The 17,298-nt window shown below is 56.3% G+C and overlaps 2 protein-coding genes and 1 non-coding gene across 7 annotated transcripts in view; 2 read left to right on the top strand and 1 right to left on the bottom strand.

Moving 5' to 3' along the window:
- Positions 1-1,907, bottom strand: part of PSMB3 (proteasome 20S subunit beta 3) — an 11,291-nt gene extending 9,384 nt beyond the window's left edge. Inside the window, exons 1-2 of the mRNA XM_017497242.2 lie at positions 1,761-1,907; positions 1,263-1,447 (exon numbers count right to left, since the gene is read on the bottom strand). Of these exons, the coding sequence (XP_017352731.1) occupies positions 1,263-1,447; positions 1,761-1,763 (188 nt within the window). The 5' untranslated portion in view covers positions 1,764-1,907. The remainder of the gene's footprint in view (positions 1-1,262; positions 1,448-1,760) is intronic.
- Positions 1,908-2,737: 830 nt separating this feature from the next.
- Positions 2,738-2,811, top strand: TRNAN-GUU. Its single transcript has one exon. It is a non-coding gene; the product is annotated as a tRNA-Asn (tRNA).
- A 3,318-nt stretch (positions 2,812-6,129) lies between these two features.
- The window catches only part of PCGF2 (polycomb group ring finger 2), a 13,762-nt gene continuing 2,593 nt past the window's right edge, over positions 6,130-17,298 (top strand). The window contains exons 1-9 of one of the 5 annotated variants that reach the window (XM_017497241.2): positions 6,130-6,308; positions 6,533-6,625; positions 13,866-14,017; positions 14,590-14,686; positions 15,018-15,073; positions 15,158-15,208; positions 15,415-15,523; positions 15,661-15,715; positions 15,808-15,903. In XM_017497241.2, the coding sequence (XP_017352730.1) occupies positions 13,906-14,017; positions 14,590-14,686; positions 15,018-15,073; positions 15,158-15,208; positions 15,415-15,523; positions 15,661-15,715; positions 15,808-15,903 (576 nt within the window). In that variant the 5' untranslated portion in view covers positions 6,130-6,308; positions 6,533-6,625; positions 13,866-13,905. Of the gene's footprint in view, positions 6,309-6,393; positions 6,626-13,865; positions 14,018-14,589; positions 14,687-15,017; positions 15,074-15,157; positions 15,209-15,414; positions 15,524-15,660; positions 15,716-15,804; positions 15,904-17,298 lie in introns of those variants that run through there. The other 4 variants (XM_037727354.1, XM_017497235.2, XM_017497240.2 and 1 more) reach the window with 4 other exon arrangements.

Raw genomic sequence — 17,298 nt, 5'->3', positions numbered from 1 at the left:
TTGAGACGGAGTTTAGCTCTTATTACCCAGGCTGGAGTGCAATGGCGCGATCTCGGCTCAACGCAACCTCCGCCTCCCGGGTTCAGGCAATTCTCCTGCCCCAGCCTCCTGAGTCGCTGGAATTACAGGCCTCTCCACCTTCTAGGAAACGCGTCCAGGAACTGCCGCTCCTCAGACTACCAGTAGCCTGCAGCACCTGCCCGTGACCATGTGTTCCCTCCTGAAAACCCATCACCATTCTTTTCCTCTCTTACTCTTCACTTCCCTGGCTTCTCTTCTCCCCTTACTGCAAAATTTGCACTCCAGCCTGGGCAACAAACTCCATCTCAAAAAAAGAAAAGAAAAGAAAGAAGAAAGAAAGAAGAGAAAGAAAGAGAGAAAGAGAAAGAGAGAGAAATAAAGGGACTTTTTTTTTTTTTTGAGACAGAGTCTCACTCTGTTGCCCAGGCTGGAGTGCAGTGGCTTGATCTTGGCTCACTGCAACCTCTGCCTCCCAGGTTCAAGGGGATTCTCATGCCTCAGCCTACCAAGTAGCTGGGATTACAGGAACATGCCACCATGCCTGGATAATTTTTACATTTTTAGTATAGGTCGGGTTTTGCCATTTTGGCCAGGCTGTTCTCGAACTCCTAACATCAGGTGATCCACCCGTGTCAGCGTCCCAAAGTGCTGGGATTACAGGCGTCAGCCACCGCGCCCGACCCTTCCTTTCTTTTCTCACCACTACCACTCCATGAGGACCATGACCCTCACAAACGAACCGTCACTGTAGTTTCATCTCCCTAACTCTCCCTTCTCTCAAATCACATAACCACTGGCGACTAGATAACTAATATGGCAGTTAATAAGCACCAACTCGTCATAGGTTGGTTATCTTTCTGTATGACTGCTTGAAGTTGACCTGAAGTTCTTTAGGTACTGAGCGCTGACTTTGGCCTTGGAGAGACTTGGGTGGGAATCTTGGCTGACACTCATTGACTCTGCATCTTGAGCAAGACACTTTCTGAAACCCTCAGTTTCCTCATCTGCAAAATGGGATGGCAACATAGAATCCTCAGGAAGAGGATTAAGTAAGTCCATGTATGCAAGGTGCTTTCCACAGAGCTTGGCACAGAGTAAATGCTGGTAAAAGTTGGTTAGGATACATCTCTGTATCGCTATAGTGTGCGGCCAAGACTCAAGACTCACTAGTCCGGTGGAGACGCGGGGGGCGGATGGTCTAAGAAGAGGCCTGGGTGTGGGCGGGGACCCTTGACACTTACACTGTTTGGACGTCAGTGGCGAGCCCGGCCAGACCGATGTACAGCCGGTCACCCATGGGAAAGATCTTCTGGAAGTCCGTGGTCACCATCTGGGCCTGGATCCCGAAGCGCCTGTCTGCAGCGATGGCCACACAATTCTTCCCCTTCATGGCCATGACGGCCCCTCCGTTATAGGACATAATAGACTAGGACAAACAGAACGGAGGGCTCAGCGCGGCGGGGGGTCAAACGCTGCCATAGCCCAGCCCCTGATGCGGAGGCTCCCGTACGCCCCGTTCTCCATTCTGGAGCCTGGACCCCTGGTTTTCCAGGTGGGATAAGCACTATGTGACGGCGAGGAGCCGCACTCACCCTCTTGGTCCTCACCGGGGTCTGCTCCCCTCGAACTGAAACCGCTTCCTGCCATTGACCCTAGGCCCTTTTCGTCCCCAAACCTCTCCCAACTCCCTCCGCTTCTCAATCCCTCCCCGTGCCCCTTTGCTTCACTCCCCATCTCACCATGATTGCGGCGTATTAAGACCCCTCGATCGCCGAAGCAATTCCAGTAAACCGGGTCTAGCCTTCACTGCACAACCGCTCTCGCTGCCGTCTCTCCATTGGCTGATGGGCGGACTCTTCCTGGCCACCTGGGCTTTCTATTGGCCGTACGTCGCTGTCGGTCACCAGTACAGGTAGTTCGGTTGCAAAGACAAAACGGAGGCGGGAAAAGCGGAAGTGAAAAGTCACTGTGGGTGCGGAAGAGCCTTGTGACACGGTGCATAGTGGGATCTCGGCGGACCTGGATTCCAGACCGCCGGGACTGGAGGCGGAGCCTGCACGCACGTGGGCCGGTGAAACTGGGTGTAGGGGGCTTCGGCCTCAGCAGAAGGGGCATCGTGACGCTTATCAACGTGATGTTTGAGTTGGTCGTATTAGTTGTGCTAGCTTATTTATTCACTTCAGAAATCCTTATGCTTACTGTATATCAGGTACTTGGTTAGGCTCTAAATATTCACTGGCCCAGAACAGTGCCTGGTATATAGGAGGCGCCCATTAAATGGAAATTTAATGATGCGAGGTGGGAAGGGGAAGACGTCGCGGATAGGCGTCGCGGGTATTCTGCGGCTGCAGGGTTTCAGCCGTAAAGGAGAGTTTGGAAGCCAAAGGTTGTTCTGATTTGGGGGACCTCCTGCGGTCTGACTTCACGTAACCTCAATCTCAGGTCACCCTAAAAAGGGACGTTCCGGGCCTCTCCACGTTTGAGGTAGAACCTGAGGATAGCCAGAGTCGACCTCTCGCCGAGCCAATGGAGGAAGAGCGTGCACGTCCGGCGTCATCTCTTCCCAAGCCCCGTCGCCCCCCTGTCCCATCAGGATCCTTACCTTTCTCCCCTGGGTTCCACTTCTTTCGCCCGATGGCGGAATCTCTTACGGCGTCTGCGCCGTCCAGGCTCGCTCCCATTGACTCGGCTCTCCGCTACGCTAGCAGTCGTCGCGGTCTCTGTGGCGCAATCGGTTAGCGCGTTCGGCTGTTAACCGAAAGGTTGGTGGTTCGAGCCCACCCAGGGACGCTGTGACTCTTTTTATTTATTTTATTTCCCGGAAGATAAAATCGTAAGTCTGTTACTCAAAATCCAAATTTTGCATTTAAATGGCAACGGCAATACTTTTTCTAAGAGAATCACTCTTCTTGAAAATTCACTGCTGCTCAGTCAATAATGGGATAATTTATCCAGCACTTCCTTCCACACCCCCGACCCCGCCTACAGAGGTTTTTGTCTCACTGTGCATGCAACACGTTTCAGGAAGCATTTTTCGTAGGATTAAGAATGAATTTACAGTGGAGGTTGGACAGTTTTCTATTGTGTGGCTCAATCGATGTTACAGTCTCTAAACACTACATTTGGAAGAGAATGGGAGAGAGAGAAACAGGTATTAAGAGAAACAAAGGTGAGAAAGGGAGAACACAGTTGTGATAGAGAAAGAAGGGACATGACAAGAGAACTAAGCAGGGTGAATGGGGAAGACCTCAAGACAATGAAGAGAGGGAAAAGAGACGCATTTAATATGAGAAGCATCAGAACTAAAGCAACACAATTTTTTCCCCTGGAAATACACAGAGAGTTGGGGAGGAGAATGGAGAAATAGAAGCAAAAACAGACCAAGAACCTTGTTTGGGGGAGATAAAAGGTGTAAGAAACACAGAGGTAAAGACGTTCCTGAAAGCACGAGAGGAGCCGCCCTCTCCCGCCTCGTCACCGTCACCGTTTTTAAAGGGATCTAATCCTCGCAATAGCTCTTCGTATGTGCTGGAAGTAATTGCCTAGATTTCCCGCGTTCCTATCCTCTGCGAGCCCCTAGTCTGTGACAGACACTGACTCTTCTGATGCCATTGTCAGCTAGAGGACCGGGTGAGATGCAAACACAAAATCAAGAGGCGCCTAATGTCTGCCGAGGCGTATTCCTGGGCGCAGTGGGAGCCTCGACCTTTGTAGATGAGAATGTGCAAAGCACTCTTAAGCAGTTCTCGTAGACACTTGGTCTCTGCAGATTCGGCTCAGAGGAGGCCTCTTCTGGAAGCCCTCCCTAGTACTCACCCACCCTTAGCGGAAGCTCACAACAGAAGTGGTGGTCGCTAAAGGGACAGGCTGTGTGTCCCTCAGGGTTTGCACCCACCGGCCTGTGAGCGCCCCGCGCAAAAGCCAGGCTCCTGTGCCTTGAATGCCCAGTGCCTAGCGCAGTATTTGACATTGGCACGTCACAGGTGCTTCTCTGTCGGCCAGTATAGAACAAAGACTAGGAAACTCTTCCAATCTGGGAAGAGTTGGGTCAGAAGGTTCCCCTGAGAAACCAGAAAGGCCAGGAATATGGGGACTGGTCATCCAGAACGCAAAAGATGAAACTGGAGTATTAGTGGGTAATGGGGTCTTAGCATACTCCTTTCTAGCGGTTTGCTCCTGCCGGGCGCTTAACAACCGAGGAATAAGTGGATGGACTCCGGCGGCCCCTCGGGCAGTCACCAGGATTCATGGGCCGCAGAGGAACGTCAGCCCCCTTCCCACTGGCTGATACTGCCCCGAGGGGCAGCCCGTAGGTGCCCGTGTGGTTGGTGGGTGGGATTCAGGTCTCCGCAAAGCCCCTACAGGTTTCTCTTGCTCCGGGTCTTGCAGCCAGAAAGGGGCAGCCGACCGGGAGTCCCTGCCGCGCTCCCCTCCCGGCAGAGCGTAGTGGATGTGCGTCTTCCCTGGCAGAGTCCAGGATGCCGGCGACACATTTGCCCTGGGAACAGTGGGCGTGTCCCCTTTCCTCCGGGGCCGGTGAACTCGCCTTTCCGGGTGCAGACTCGCGAGCAGGTGACCGGATCTTCCCTTGGCCCTTCTCCCGCCGGTTCTCCAACCACTCCCTCTAGAAGGAAATCTCTCCGCCCTTCCTCTTCCTCCCCGCCCCCATCCCGCCGTGTGGCTGCAGGCTCAAGCTAGGGTCACTCGGTGGCTAATGTGCGCAGGTCTCCTGGTCGCCGGCCAGAGGGCGAAAACATTCACCGGGGCCCCCAGCTCCGGGGCTGCCTTGGCTGCGAGCAACGAGAGAAGGGGAGACAGGCGCTCCAAAACCGGGCGAAGATTCCTTTCCTAATTTCTAACTCGAGCCTCCCACCGTCAGTGCGCTTCATGGCGCTGCTGGCCAGATGGATAATTGAGCTTTCTGGAGGGACAGACGCGGCCGCCATCCCTAATAAATCGTGAATAACGAATGAGCGATTCGACCGTCCTCATGAGGCCCACGGGCGTCCAGTAATGCGGTATCGATTCGCTTCCCGGCGCCGGCCTCGCGGCTCCTCCCGGCATTTCCAAGCCTCCCTCCTCATTCTCCCCCTCCGGTCGGAGCCAGTGGGGACCGGAGCCCGAGCGGCGGGTGGAGCCGGGGCGCCGGTGGGAGTCAGCGGGCCCCGCCGTCTTGGCGCTCGCCCGACTCTCCCGCCCGCGCGCCGAGGGAGGTGCACAGGCAGCGCGCAGCGCAGGGCGCGAGCGAAAAATACGAAATCCGCGCCAGGCCGGAGAAAAGGCGCGGGCCCACCTTCCAGCTTGGCGCCTTGTTTCCTAGACCAGTGTGGCCTCTCGCCGTCGGCCAGGTTATTGTGTCCCAGGCCGGGAGCCTGAGTTCCCGTCCTCAGCGAGCCTCCTTTCTTCTCCGCCCGAGCACGCCTAGGCGCAGCCGCCTCCACAGCCCCCCGCGGCGAGGCGCCCCCCACCCCGGCCTCACCCCGCACCTCCACTCCCCTCTCGCGATTTCTCCCTGCCAGGGGCCCAGGCTGGATCCCTGTGCGCCGCTCTTCAGGGTCAGCGCCCCTGTGGCCGAGGGGGCAAGGGGAGCAGGGAGGACACGCTCGCCCTCCCAGATGCAGTTATTAATTTTAAGGGAGTGTCACTTGGAGTGAATGAAAATCTCCCGGACGCGTGGCTGAAGGCGTTGCGTCCCCCGCGGGAGCCCCGCGCTCTTTGGTCTAGGCCAGGCGTGGAGGCCCGCGGGCCACCTTTCAGCCCAGTCCCCATTTCACCGTTTTCCAGGAGCCCCGGCTAGGGGTGGGCATCACAGGGTCAGTGAGGGGAACGCATATTTTGAGGGGAGGGGCTAAGTGCGGAAGGTAACAAGAGAACCCATCCTCCGGAGTCGGGGCGGCCGCGTAGGAAGGGAGGGGTCTCATCCAGGCTGGGGACACGGCACCCGGTGGCGGGGAGCGGCAGTGCCAGCCTCCCCCTCCTTTTCCCCTCTCCGCCAGCATCCTGAAGGAATGAGGTCACGTGGGTGAGTAGTGGGCGGGACCTACTCTTGTCTGGAGAAAAAAAGCCATTTTGTCTCCCCCCAACTCCGGTCCCTCCCCTCCCCCCTCGGTCCCCTCCCCTCCCCTCTCTCCCTCCCACCCCAAGCCGCTTTCACAAACTCCTTTCTTACCGTAGGTTTCTCCCCTCCCGCCGGCCGGGCGAGCGACACGGCTACGGCCCCCCTCCCTTCCCTTCCCTCCCTCCCTCCCATCCCCCCCTCCCCGAGACCCACCGGACCCTGAACCCAGGTAAGCGGAGCGACTCCCCCTTCCTTTTCCTCTCCTGCCCGGTAACCCTCTGGGGATTGGGATGGGGGCTGACCCTTCTCTGCAAGCCCCGGTGGGAGGGGGAGGCTCTGAGCCGACCCTGCCCTCGCACCCCCCCCCGCCCTGCCAGCCCCCAGTCCAGCTCGCCCCGTCCGCCTTTCTTTCTCCCTTTTTTCTGTCCCTTTTTCCCTTTCCTCTCTTCCAAGATGGCCGAAACGGGTTCCCCCTCTTAACGATTTGGCGTCTCCCTCGACCACCACCTCTTTGTGCAGCAGCCCCTGGGCAGACCCTGTTCCGAGGTAGCGAGGGGGAAGGTCCCGAGCAGCCGGGAGGGCTCGCGGGGTGCGCGCTGGGTTGGGTCGCCGCTCCCCGCGAGCCAAAGCCGCCCCGGCTCTGCCCGATCTGCTCCCTTTCCGTCTGGGCAGGGGTCGCTCCCCCGTGGGCACTGGGGCGCCGCGGACGCGCGGGGACTTGGAGCCGGCAGACGGGGTCGTGTTTTGAGGCGGCCGCGAGGCCGGGGGAGGGCGCCCTTCGCCGCCGGGGTCCGGGTCCTCTCGGGCACCTCCCCCAGCCGGTCCCCGCTCCCCGTCCCGGCGCCGGCGCCCCGCCCCCTCCCTGAACCACCTCAGCAGAGCCTCCCTCCGGAACACCCCTCCCGGGGCCCCGCCGAAAGTTTGGCTCTAGGGAAGGTGGAAGCGGCCACCCGGTAACTGGGGTCCCTGACCCTTGGACCTGGGCTCCTGGGGAAGCTCCGGCTGAGGGGGTAGAATGGGGATGGAGGGAAATCTATCGCGGTATTTCCCATGGCCAGCGGAGGCAGGGGGGTCTGATGAACTGGCCCCCTTTGCCTTTGGGCGCCCGGCCACCCCACCCTCCGCACACCCTCTTGCTGCTAGCTCTGAGGGCATGGGACCTCCGGGCAAGCAGACACCCCCTGCCTGTCCTGTTTCCACGATGGTCCCGGCCATGCCCCTCGCCCTCCCCCACTGCCCCTGTCCGCCCGTAATCGCTCCAGTTGGCTTGAGGTGGGAGGAGACGGCCTAGAGGCGGGTGAATTTGCCAATGAATATTGTGGAAGTGTTACCCAGCGCTTCCCCGAGGTCTTTGTCCCTCAGTGTCCCCCATGCTGCCTCAGTCTCCCCAGAGTGCGGTCTCCTGGTTGTCCCCTCCCCACTCCTTCTGATGCCTCCTCCTCTGGGACCTCTGGCAGTTTCTATTCCTGAAACTCTTTAATTTTTCCCTACCCCCACCACTCTGGTCCAAGATGTTATTACTTGGAGCATAAAGCCAGCTCTGTTGCAGCTTTTTGGTAGGAAGGTTTTCCTAGGGGCTCCCCTGGTTGGGGGGTAGGGGATTGAGGCTTTAGAACTGGCTTTGGAATGAACAGGAAACCGACCCCAGGATCCAGACCTTGTGTAGCTGGGTAGGTTCAAGCTGAAGTCTTGGGGGTTGGGCAGGAAGGGGTACTCTCTACTGTCCCTGGCCTTGCCTGGGAGATGTTGGTTGATGGAGCTGTTGCCATGGGAATGGAGAGCCTGGATTGGAAGAGGGTACAGCTTTGTGCAGGTCAGATGCCCACTGCAGCCCTCAGCCTCTGGTCCCTAGGGCAGACGTTGGAAGCTGAACTGCCTTTGTTGCTGGAAGACTTATGTTATCATTTACCCTGGGTGGACCAGGGGCATACAAAAGGTTAGTGTGTATTAGCAGATCTGGTTCCAGGCAGGGATGTCAGGCCGTGTGCTTCTAGGTGCTGGGTGGATGGGGGCGGCTCCTGCATCTGGCAAGGTGGGCCTGGCTCTGGTCTGGCTGTGATTGTGTGTGTGTGGTGTCCTGTTGTGTCTATCTGGCCTTGTGTGGTGAGTGACAGGAGGAGGGGGGTGTGTCTTTCTGTATGTGTGTGTATCTGGCAATTGTAAATTTTGGGGTTTGCCTTTGTTTGATCTTAGGGAGCTGAGAGGTGGGAGAGGGAGAGAGGGCTGAGTACGCCCAGCTTCAGGAGGCTAAAGGCCCTTTTCAATGCATGGTGAGGACAGGGGAGTAGATCTTTGTGCCATTGTCAAGGATCGAGGAAAGTTGGGAGGTTCACAGTGTGCCTAGGCAGACCCTTATGGCCCAAACACAAATACAAGAGGATTGCACAGTTGGACCCATGAAGCTGGGAGAGGAACAGAGTCAGAGAACCCAGGGTCTGAGTCTTGATGCCGTGCTTCCCAGCAGCCTGTTTCCCGCTGTGTACCGTGGAAAGGGGGTAAGGTGATTAACACTGCCTCCTCCTCCTTCGTCAAGGCAGGAGGCTGTGCTGATGGTCGTGTTTGGCTGGACTGATTCCCTCCCAGACGGTGGCCCACTGAGTGGTTTTCCCGCCACTCCAGGGAGCTGCCCTCCCACCTGCTGGGATGAAGCCAGGCATTATTGCTTTAGATGAGTGAGGAGCCTGGCTGGGTGTCAGGGTGTTAAAAGCACTGAGGTGGGAATCAGGCAGTTTCTTGTCACAGGACTGCCATTGCTTTCCTGTGTGACCTTAGACAAGTCACTTCTCTCTGAGTGTGCTCATCTTTTTTTTTGAGATGGGAGTCTTGCTCTGTTGCCCAGGCTAGAGTGCAGTAGTGCGATCTCGGCTCACTGCAACCTCCGCCTCCCTGGTTCAAGCGATGCTCCTGCCTCAGCCTCCCAAGTAGCTGGGACTACTGGCATGTGCCACCACGCCCAGCTAGCTTTTCCGTATATTTAGTAGAGATAGGGTTTCACCATGTTGGCCAGGATGGTCTCCATCTCCTGACCTCATGATCCCCCTGCCTCTGCCTCCCAAAGTGCTGGGATTACAGGTGTGAGCCACCGCGTGGGGTGACAAGGTGCTTTCTAAGATCTCTTTCACCTCTGCAATACTAGACATCTGGATGTGACCTTGAGTGACTTTCCCCAAGACCTGGAGACTTTTTAGTGAGGGAGTGGGGCTGATTTCATTTGGAGGCAGGCAGAGCAGAGAGGGCTGCGGCATCAGAGAACACAGGGGCCTTGGGGCTGGGAGACCCACTGTTTCCACAGGGGACCATGAAGAAGTGAGAGAGGCCTAAATTGCAGGGTGGCTTCCAGAAAGACACTGGTTAAAATAGAAGATGGGGCCGAGCGCAGTGGCTCACTCATGCCTGCAATCCCGGCACTTTGGGAGGCCGAGGTGGGCGGATCACTTGAGGCCAGGAGTTTGAAACCAGCCTAGCCAACATGGTGAAACCCTGTCTCTACTAAAAATACAAAAGTTAGCTGGGTGTGGTGGCGTATGCCTGTAGTCCCAGCTATTCAGGAGGTTGAGGCAGGAGAATGGCTTGAATCCAGGAGGCGGAGGTTGCAGTGAGCAGAGATCACACCACTTCACTCCAGCCTAGGAGACAGAGTGAGACTCCAAAATAGATGTATGGAGGTTGATTTCTTAGCAGGGGTCTTTAAGGACTGGGAAAGACAAGTGCTAGGCTTGAATGGCAAGGAGGGTTCGGGGTTGGATGCTGAGTGCTGAGCAAGTTCCCTTCCTGCTAGAGTAGCTATAGTCAGACCCGGGGCCCCAGGGCCCAGAATGTGGGCCACCTAAGGGTCACACATGCCCTTGCAAAGACATTGGCAGGGAGAGTGGTGTTAGAGGTGGACACAGTGCTGAGTCACTGGGGGGCACAGCTGGGACTGAAGTTTTAAAGCCCCTGAGCTCTGCAGAGGCCATTTCCAATGGCGCTTAGCCTCTCCTTTCTGTTTCTTGGGATCTATGTCTCTCATTCTTTCTCCCTCAAGTTCTTTCCATCTCCTAGCCTCTTCAAAGTAATGACAACTGGATTTCCAGCCACCATCACCCCTTTTCCCTTGCCTTCCCACAGCACACCAGCCAGTGCAGGGGGGAGGAACTGGATGTCAGGAATGCAGGGCCTGGGGCCTCCTGGGATGGGGAGCCGGGGAGAGGGTGCTCTAGGGAGACAGAGCTCCAGTTTACATTGCTCTTGGCACCTGCTGGCAGGGCCTTGCAGGTAACCATGGCAATCAGGTGAGGAGCCAATCAGTGCTTCTCCCCACCCTCAGCCCCAGAGGTAACAGTCAGAACCTGTGGGGATGGGGTGGCAGGGAGCAGGGAGTGAGACAAGGGGCTTATTTCTTTTTTTTTTTTTTTTCCAAGACAAAGTCTTGCTCTGTCGCCCAGGCTGGAGTGCAGTGGGGTGATCTCAGCTCATTGCAACCTCTGCCTCCCAGGTTCAAGAGATTCTCCTGCCTCAGCCTCCTGAGTAGTTGGGATTACAGGTGCCCGCCACCATGCACGGCTAATTTTTTATCTTTAGTAGAGATGGGATTTCACCATGTTGATCAGGCTGGTCTCAAACTCCTGACCTTGTGATCCACCCGCCTTGGCCTCACAAAGTGCTGATATTACAGGGGTGAGCCACCAAGCCTGGCTGGCAAGGGGAACTGGAGAAGGAACAGCGTTTCATTCAATCCGCACCACCTTGGGCCTTGTGTCTAGACAGAGGCCCGAGGGATAGGCTCGGGCTGAATTCTCAGAAATGTGCAGGGAACTGATTGGGTAAGGGGCACAGCCGTTTGCAGTGTGGGGCTCCTGGCTGTGGGGTCTTTAAGAGCAAATGTCGGCTGGGTTGGTGGCTTACATCTGTAATCCCAACACTTTAGGAGGCCGAGGCAGGCAGATCACTTGAGGCCAGGAGTTCAAGATCAGCCTGGCTGACATGGCAAAACCCCATTTCTACTTAAAAAAAAAAATACAAAAATTAGCCGGGTGTGGTGGCAGGTGCCTGTAATCCCGGCTACTCAGGAGGTTGAGGCACAAGAATCACTGGAACCTGGGAGGTGGAGGCTGCAGTGAGCTGAGATCACATCACTGCCCTCCAACCTGGGCAACAGAGCAAGACCGTCTTTTAAAAAAAAAAAAAAGAGCAAGTGTCCGTTTTGAAAACACAGCGGGTGTGTGAATGAGGTGGCTCAGGGCAGTGTGAAGTATGCAGAGCCTACGTGTTTATGTGTGTGTGTGTGTGTACCGTGCACTTGTATAAGAGGGTGAGTGGGAGGGATGAGGGCATGCGATTTACCCAGCAATAGGGACTCCAGGTGTTATCAGAGCCCAGAGTGTTTGTTAGTGGCAGTGCGTGCACACACACGTAGATGCATCTGGACACACACGTGACAGACAGGCAGTCACAGGAAGTACTTTTGGAGGCCCAGACGGCACGTACACACGATGGATATTACACACGCTCAGAGAGACAGCTACTTGGATTATTCTCTCCTCTGGATGGTTGTAATAATATTTGGGCATCTTGCCAGGGACAGGGTTACTATGGAAACGACCAAACAGTGGAGTAGCCAGCAGCCTTCTGCGTAATTGCGAAAGGGGGACCCATGCAGGGAGGGCTGGCCGAGGCCACCGTGCGTGGGGTGGGAACCCCTCTACCTTCTCAGATCGTGGGGGCCGCCGCCTCTCCGCCCTGTCTCTGGGCTTGCTGTGGGACTGGCTTGTTCCCCTGTCTGCCCTGCAACTTGCTGTCTCTCCCACATGTGGCCTTTGTGTCTCTGCATCTCTTTCGGTCTCTGGCTAGGTTCCCTGAGACTCTGTTGGCTGTCTGGGTCCCGGCCAGACTCATCCTGGGGTCTCTATAGAAACTGCTGATCCCGGCTGTGAATTTCTTGTCCTAGAAAACCCAGTGTGGTGGCTTTAGAAGTCTTTCTGGAAAGGACAGAAGGGTGTGAGTATGTTGTAAAGGAGCTCTTGGGGCTTGGCCACCCTCCCAAGCCCCACCCCTGGGCTTTTAGTCTGGGAAACAGGAGGGAGGGGCTGTCCCTTCCAGGTGCAGGTTTGATTTCTGTTACCAAGAAGGAAGCACAGCAGCCAATCCAAAGCTGGACTTTGACCTCTGCAGACCCTGTCCCGCCTGGCTGGTGTCCCGGTGGGCTGGGGACAGACACTTTCTGCCCAGCTTTGGCAGGCATCTGTGAGAGCCTGTGGTTTGTCACTGGACAGCCTGTGAACAGGTGGCACAGGCGTCACCGGGGCTGGAGATAGTGGGAGGGTAGCAGGGACCACGTGGGGAGAATTCCTGCAGGTGCATGAAAGCGGCTGGGGGTTGGGGAGGGGGGTCCTGGACCACGTGTGTGCTGTGGGCAGGTAGCACTCACGCAGGGGCTCTCCGTCAGGGGCAGTGGGAGGGATTCCTGTGGCAGGGGTGTAGCCTTTTTGCCTAAACTCTTTGAGTTCAGGGCTAGGGCTGGAGCTGCACATTCCCAGCTTCGGGCATGTTCCCTGTCTGAGTCCCAGGCCTGGAAACCAAATGGTTAGTGTATGGTAGATGTCCTGGGAGCAGCCTAGGTCTGGTAGACTTAGGAGGGAGGGGCCCCAAGGCCTAGGCTGGATGCAGAGCCGGAAGCACAAGTGATGGCTGTGGCCTTCTAACCGAGGGTGGGAGCCTGTGCCCTGGGTGTTTTCAGGGAAGCTTGGAGGAGGAGTGGATGGATGGAGTAGAAAGGAGCATGGGATGTAGTGGAAAGAGCAGGTCTGAGGCCCTGCACAGATGGAGGGGTTGAGGGAGTGAGGATCGCTTATTTTTTCTCTTCTATTCCTTGAAGTTCAGGGCAATGGCTTATTTATCTAAATTTCCTCCTAGTTCCTAGTATGCTTTAAATGTGGACCAAGTCAGTGACTGTGGATTGGGATTGGGGAGTTTTGTTTTGTTTTTTTTTTTTTAGAGAGAGTCTTGCTCTATTGCCCAGGCTTGAGTGCAGCGGCATAATCCCAGCTCACTGCAGCTTCAACCTCCCAGGCTCAAGGGATCACTTGAGCCAGCAGGATCCTCCTGCCACAGCCTCCCAAAATGCCAGGATTACAGACATGAGCCACTGCGCCCAGCCTGGGATTGGAGAGAGGTTTTTTGGATTTTTGGTTTTTGAGATAGAGTTTTGCTCTTGTTGCCCAGGCTGGAGTGCAATGGTGCAATCTCAGCTCACCACACCTCTGCCTCCCAGGTTCAAGCGATTCTCCTGCCTCAGCCTGGGACTAGCTGGGACTACAGGCGCAGGCCGCTGTGCCCAGCTAAGTTTTGTATTTTTTAGTAGAGACTGGGTTTCACCATGTTGACCAGGATGGTCTCGATCTCTTGACCTCGTGATCCGCCCACCTCGGCCTCCCACAGTGCTGGGATTACAGGCGTGAGCCACCGTGCCCGGCCTGGAGAGTTTTAAAAACCCTCTTCTCTCCTATTTTCCTGCCTCATTATATTCTCTGGGGAGTTGGACAGTACGAACTGTGGCCTAACTTCAGTCTTTCCTCCTGCTCCTCAGAGAGAGCTGACGTTGTTGCTCAAGGTTGGGTGAATCTCCAGAGCCCGGAACCTAATGAACACTCATAGGGGGCCAGAAAGAACCAGCCACATGTACGGCCCCAGCCCACCCTGAAGGCAGAGAAGGGCCTTGGGCTCAGGGAGGGATGGGCTGGGAGGTGTGGATGACGCGTGGGAGGGGCTGCCAACGCTCTGAGTTTCTGATTCCACTTCCGTTTCCCAGGGCAACGCTCCCCAGACCCCCCACCCCCGACCCCGGAATCATGCATCGGACTACACGGATCAAAATCACGGAGCTGAATCCCCACCTCATGTGTGCCCTCTGTGGGGGGTACTTCATCGACGCCACCACTATTGTGGAGTGCCTGCATTCCTGTGAGTTGGCGGGAGGGGAGCTGCTCAGGGTCGGCAGCCTCTGTGCCCAGAATGGGGGTGGGCATGGCCTGAGGAAGGTAGCACTAAAGACCTGTAGAGCAGAAGCGTCCAGGTGTCTGCCAGGAATCCTCAGGTCACAGGGGCCGACCTGGCAGGGGTGACCAGGCGCAGGGTATCAGCCCAGAAGTTCATTGCCTCTGAAATCTCAGTTCTTTCTTGAAATGGCTGAAATTTTATGCAGACACCCCCGTTTGCACTGTGGGCTTGGCGGCAAGCGGGTGAGGGCCAGGGGCACCTCTAACAGGCTGGCTCTTTTTGTCTTCTCCTCCATCGGTGGGGCTGGGAACTCGGGCTGCCCTTCTGCATTGTACATGACACTGGCCTGTCCAGCTTCCCTCCACGATGCACAGGGACAGGCGCCACACGTGCAAAACACACATTGCCTCGTTGGGCCTCGGAGCAGGGACAGGTGGAGGAGAAAGGATAGCTGGGTCTGAGCAGAGGGCAGGGAAGCTGGCCCTGGGGTCGGAAGGCGGCTCTGACTCTCCTCTCTCTCTCTCCACACCCCCAAGTCTGCAAAACCTGCATCGTGCGCTACCTGGAGACCAACAAATACTGCCCCATGTGTGATGTGCAGGTGCATAAGACCCGGCCACTGCTGAGCATCAGGTGGGCATGGCCCGCACCTCCTGCTCACGAGACCCCCTGGGTCAGCCTCCCCCATCCCTCCCGCCCTCCATGCTTCCTTCATCAAGGCAGCAGGTGTGGGAAAAGCACAAGGCGTGGACCTGGGCCACTTCCTTCCCTTGGGGTCGCATCTGGCTTGTCACAGGCTGACATACTAGAGCGGCAAAGACCAGATCCACAGGGACCCCGATGGCTGGGCACAGGGTCTCAGGAAGGGGTGGGAAGAGGGGTCCCCTGGCTGGGAGAGCAGGGTGAAATCAGAGGAGTTCTCTGGAGAGCGTGTGGCTGATAAGCCCTGTCCGTTTGTCCCCAGGTCTGACAAAACCCTCCAAGACATTGTCTACAAATTGGTCCCTGGGCTTTTTAAAGGTATCTGTACACCATTCCTCCTCCCGCCCACCGACCCCATTTCCCAACCCATGGCCCTGTCCTCATCCTGCTGCCTTCTTCCAGATGAGATGAAACGGCGGCGAGACTTCTATGCGGCGTACCCCCTGACGGAGGGTGAGTGTGCTCGCGTCCATCTGTGTGTGCGTGGGTGTGCCTGGGACCAGGCAGGTGTGTAATGCTACCACCACTCACCCTCTGACTTCTTCCACGCCCGCCTCCCCTGGTGGCCGGGCTCACCTGGCTGAGTTCATGATCCCTGGGTCCTTGGCGGGCTCCCTTCCTCCATCGTCTGCCTACCTGAGATTTCTGTCCTTCTGCAGTCCCCAACGGCTCCAATGAGGACCGAGGTGAGGTCTTGGAGCAGGAGAAGGGGGCTCTGAGCGATGATGAGATTGTCAGCCTCTCCATTGAGTTCTACGAAGGTGCCAGGCAAGTCTGGCCCAGGCTGACCCCTTTTGGGCTCCTAGGCTGGGTCACCCCTTCTCCCACCCAGGGGCCTCTGGATGGGCGCATTGAGGGATCCTCCTCCTGGGTCTTCCTAGCTTTGTTTCTTTCTCCGCCCCCAGGGACCGGGATGAAAAGAAGGGCCCCCTGGAGAATGGGGATGGGGACAAAGAGAAAGTGAGTGCTGGGGCCTGACCAGGACTGGAATGTGGGCTGGGAGGGAGTGGCCTGGGCTGGACCCCATACCATGGGTGCCTGTGCCCCAGCAGACAGGGGTGCGCTTCCTGCGGTGCCCGGCAGCCATGACCGTCATGCACCTCGCCAAGTTTCTCCGCAACAAGATGGATGTGCCCAGCAAGTACAAGGTGGGTCCCTGGGCCTTTCAAAAAATGAATGTCTGTGTCTGGGTGTGTCTGACAGTCTGTGCACCCCAGCTGTTGTTCAGGGCTGGCTAGGTGTCACCCAGGGCTCGCCTGGCTAACTGAGTCCACATGTTAATAGAAGGGTGGTTGAAACCGAGATTAGGGTGGGGGCAGCCTCCGTGTGCAGTGGTGCATGGGACCAAGGTGGCATGTATATGTACGTGCTTGCACACTGGAACTGTGGCAGGGGTGAGTGTGGAACACGGGGCCTCGCCTGGGGCCAGTTGCCTGGGGGGAGGCTAGTCTGAATTCCAGTGGAGCTCTAGAACATGGCTTTTCAAGCTTGAATGTCTGTGTGTACCCTGGAGATCTTGTTAAAATGCAGATTCTGATTTAGTAGATTCCATATTTCTTTTAGTAGATTCCATTTCTCTTTTTTTTCTTTTTTTCTTTTTCTTGCTGTCATCAGGCTGGAGTGCAGTAGAGTAATCTCGGCTCACTGCAACCTCTGCCTCCCGGGTTCTAGCGATTTTCTTGCCTCAGCCTCCCAAGTAGCTGAGACTGGAGGTGTGCAACATGACACTTAGCTAATTTTTGTATTTTTAGTAGAGACAGGGTTTCACCATTTGACCAGGCTGGTCTCGAACTCCAAACCTCAGGTGATTCGCCCGTCTTAGCTTCCCAAAGTGCTGGGATTACAGGTGTGAGCCACCATTCCCAGCCCTAGATACCATATTTCTTTTTTTTCTCCAGATGGAATCTCGCTCTGTCGCCTAGGCAGGAGTTTTGCAATCTCTGCTCACTGCAACCCCTGCCTCTCGTATTCAGGCGATTCTCATGCCTTAGCCGCCAGAGTAGCTGGGATCATAAGCATGCGCCACCACACCAGGCTGATTTATATATTTTCAGTAGAGACGAGGTTTCACCATGTTGGCCAGGCTGGTCTCAAACTCCTGACCTCAGGCGATCCACCCACCTTGGCCTCCCAAAGCTCTGGGATTACAGGCGTGAGCCACTGTACCGAGCCAGGCATTGGTGTTTTTTTGTTTGTTTTTTCTTTTTGAGATGAAGTTTCGCTCTTGTTGCCCAGGCTGCAGAGTACAATGGTGCAGTCTCAGCTCGCCATAACCTCGCCTCCTGGGTTCAAATGATTCTCCTGCCTCAGCTTCCCGAGTGGCTGGGATTATAGGCATGCACCACCATGCCTGGCTAATTTTTTTTTTGTATTTTTAGTAGAGACAGGGTTTCTCCATGTTGGTCAGGCTGGTCTCAAACTCCCGACCTTAGGTGATCTGTCCACCTTGGCGTCCCAAGTGCATTACAGGCATGAGCCACTGTGCCCGCCTGCATTGGTGTTTTTTTAAAGCTCCCTGGGTGGTTCCATTTTGTAGCTGGGGG

This window comes from Cebus imitator, unplaced genomic scaffold, assembly GCF_001604975.1.
Source record: "Cebus imitator isolate Cc_AM_T3 unplaced genomic scaffold, Cebus_imitator-1.0 Scaffold228, whole genome shotgun sequence".
Lineage (NCBI taxonomy): Eukaryota > Metazoa > Chordata > Mammalia > Primates > Cebidae > Cebus > Cebus imitator.
Note: the sequence above shows the minus strand (reverse complement) of the source record. Positions and strands in the feature narration are given on the sequence as shown.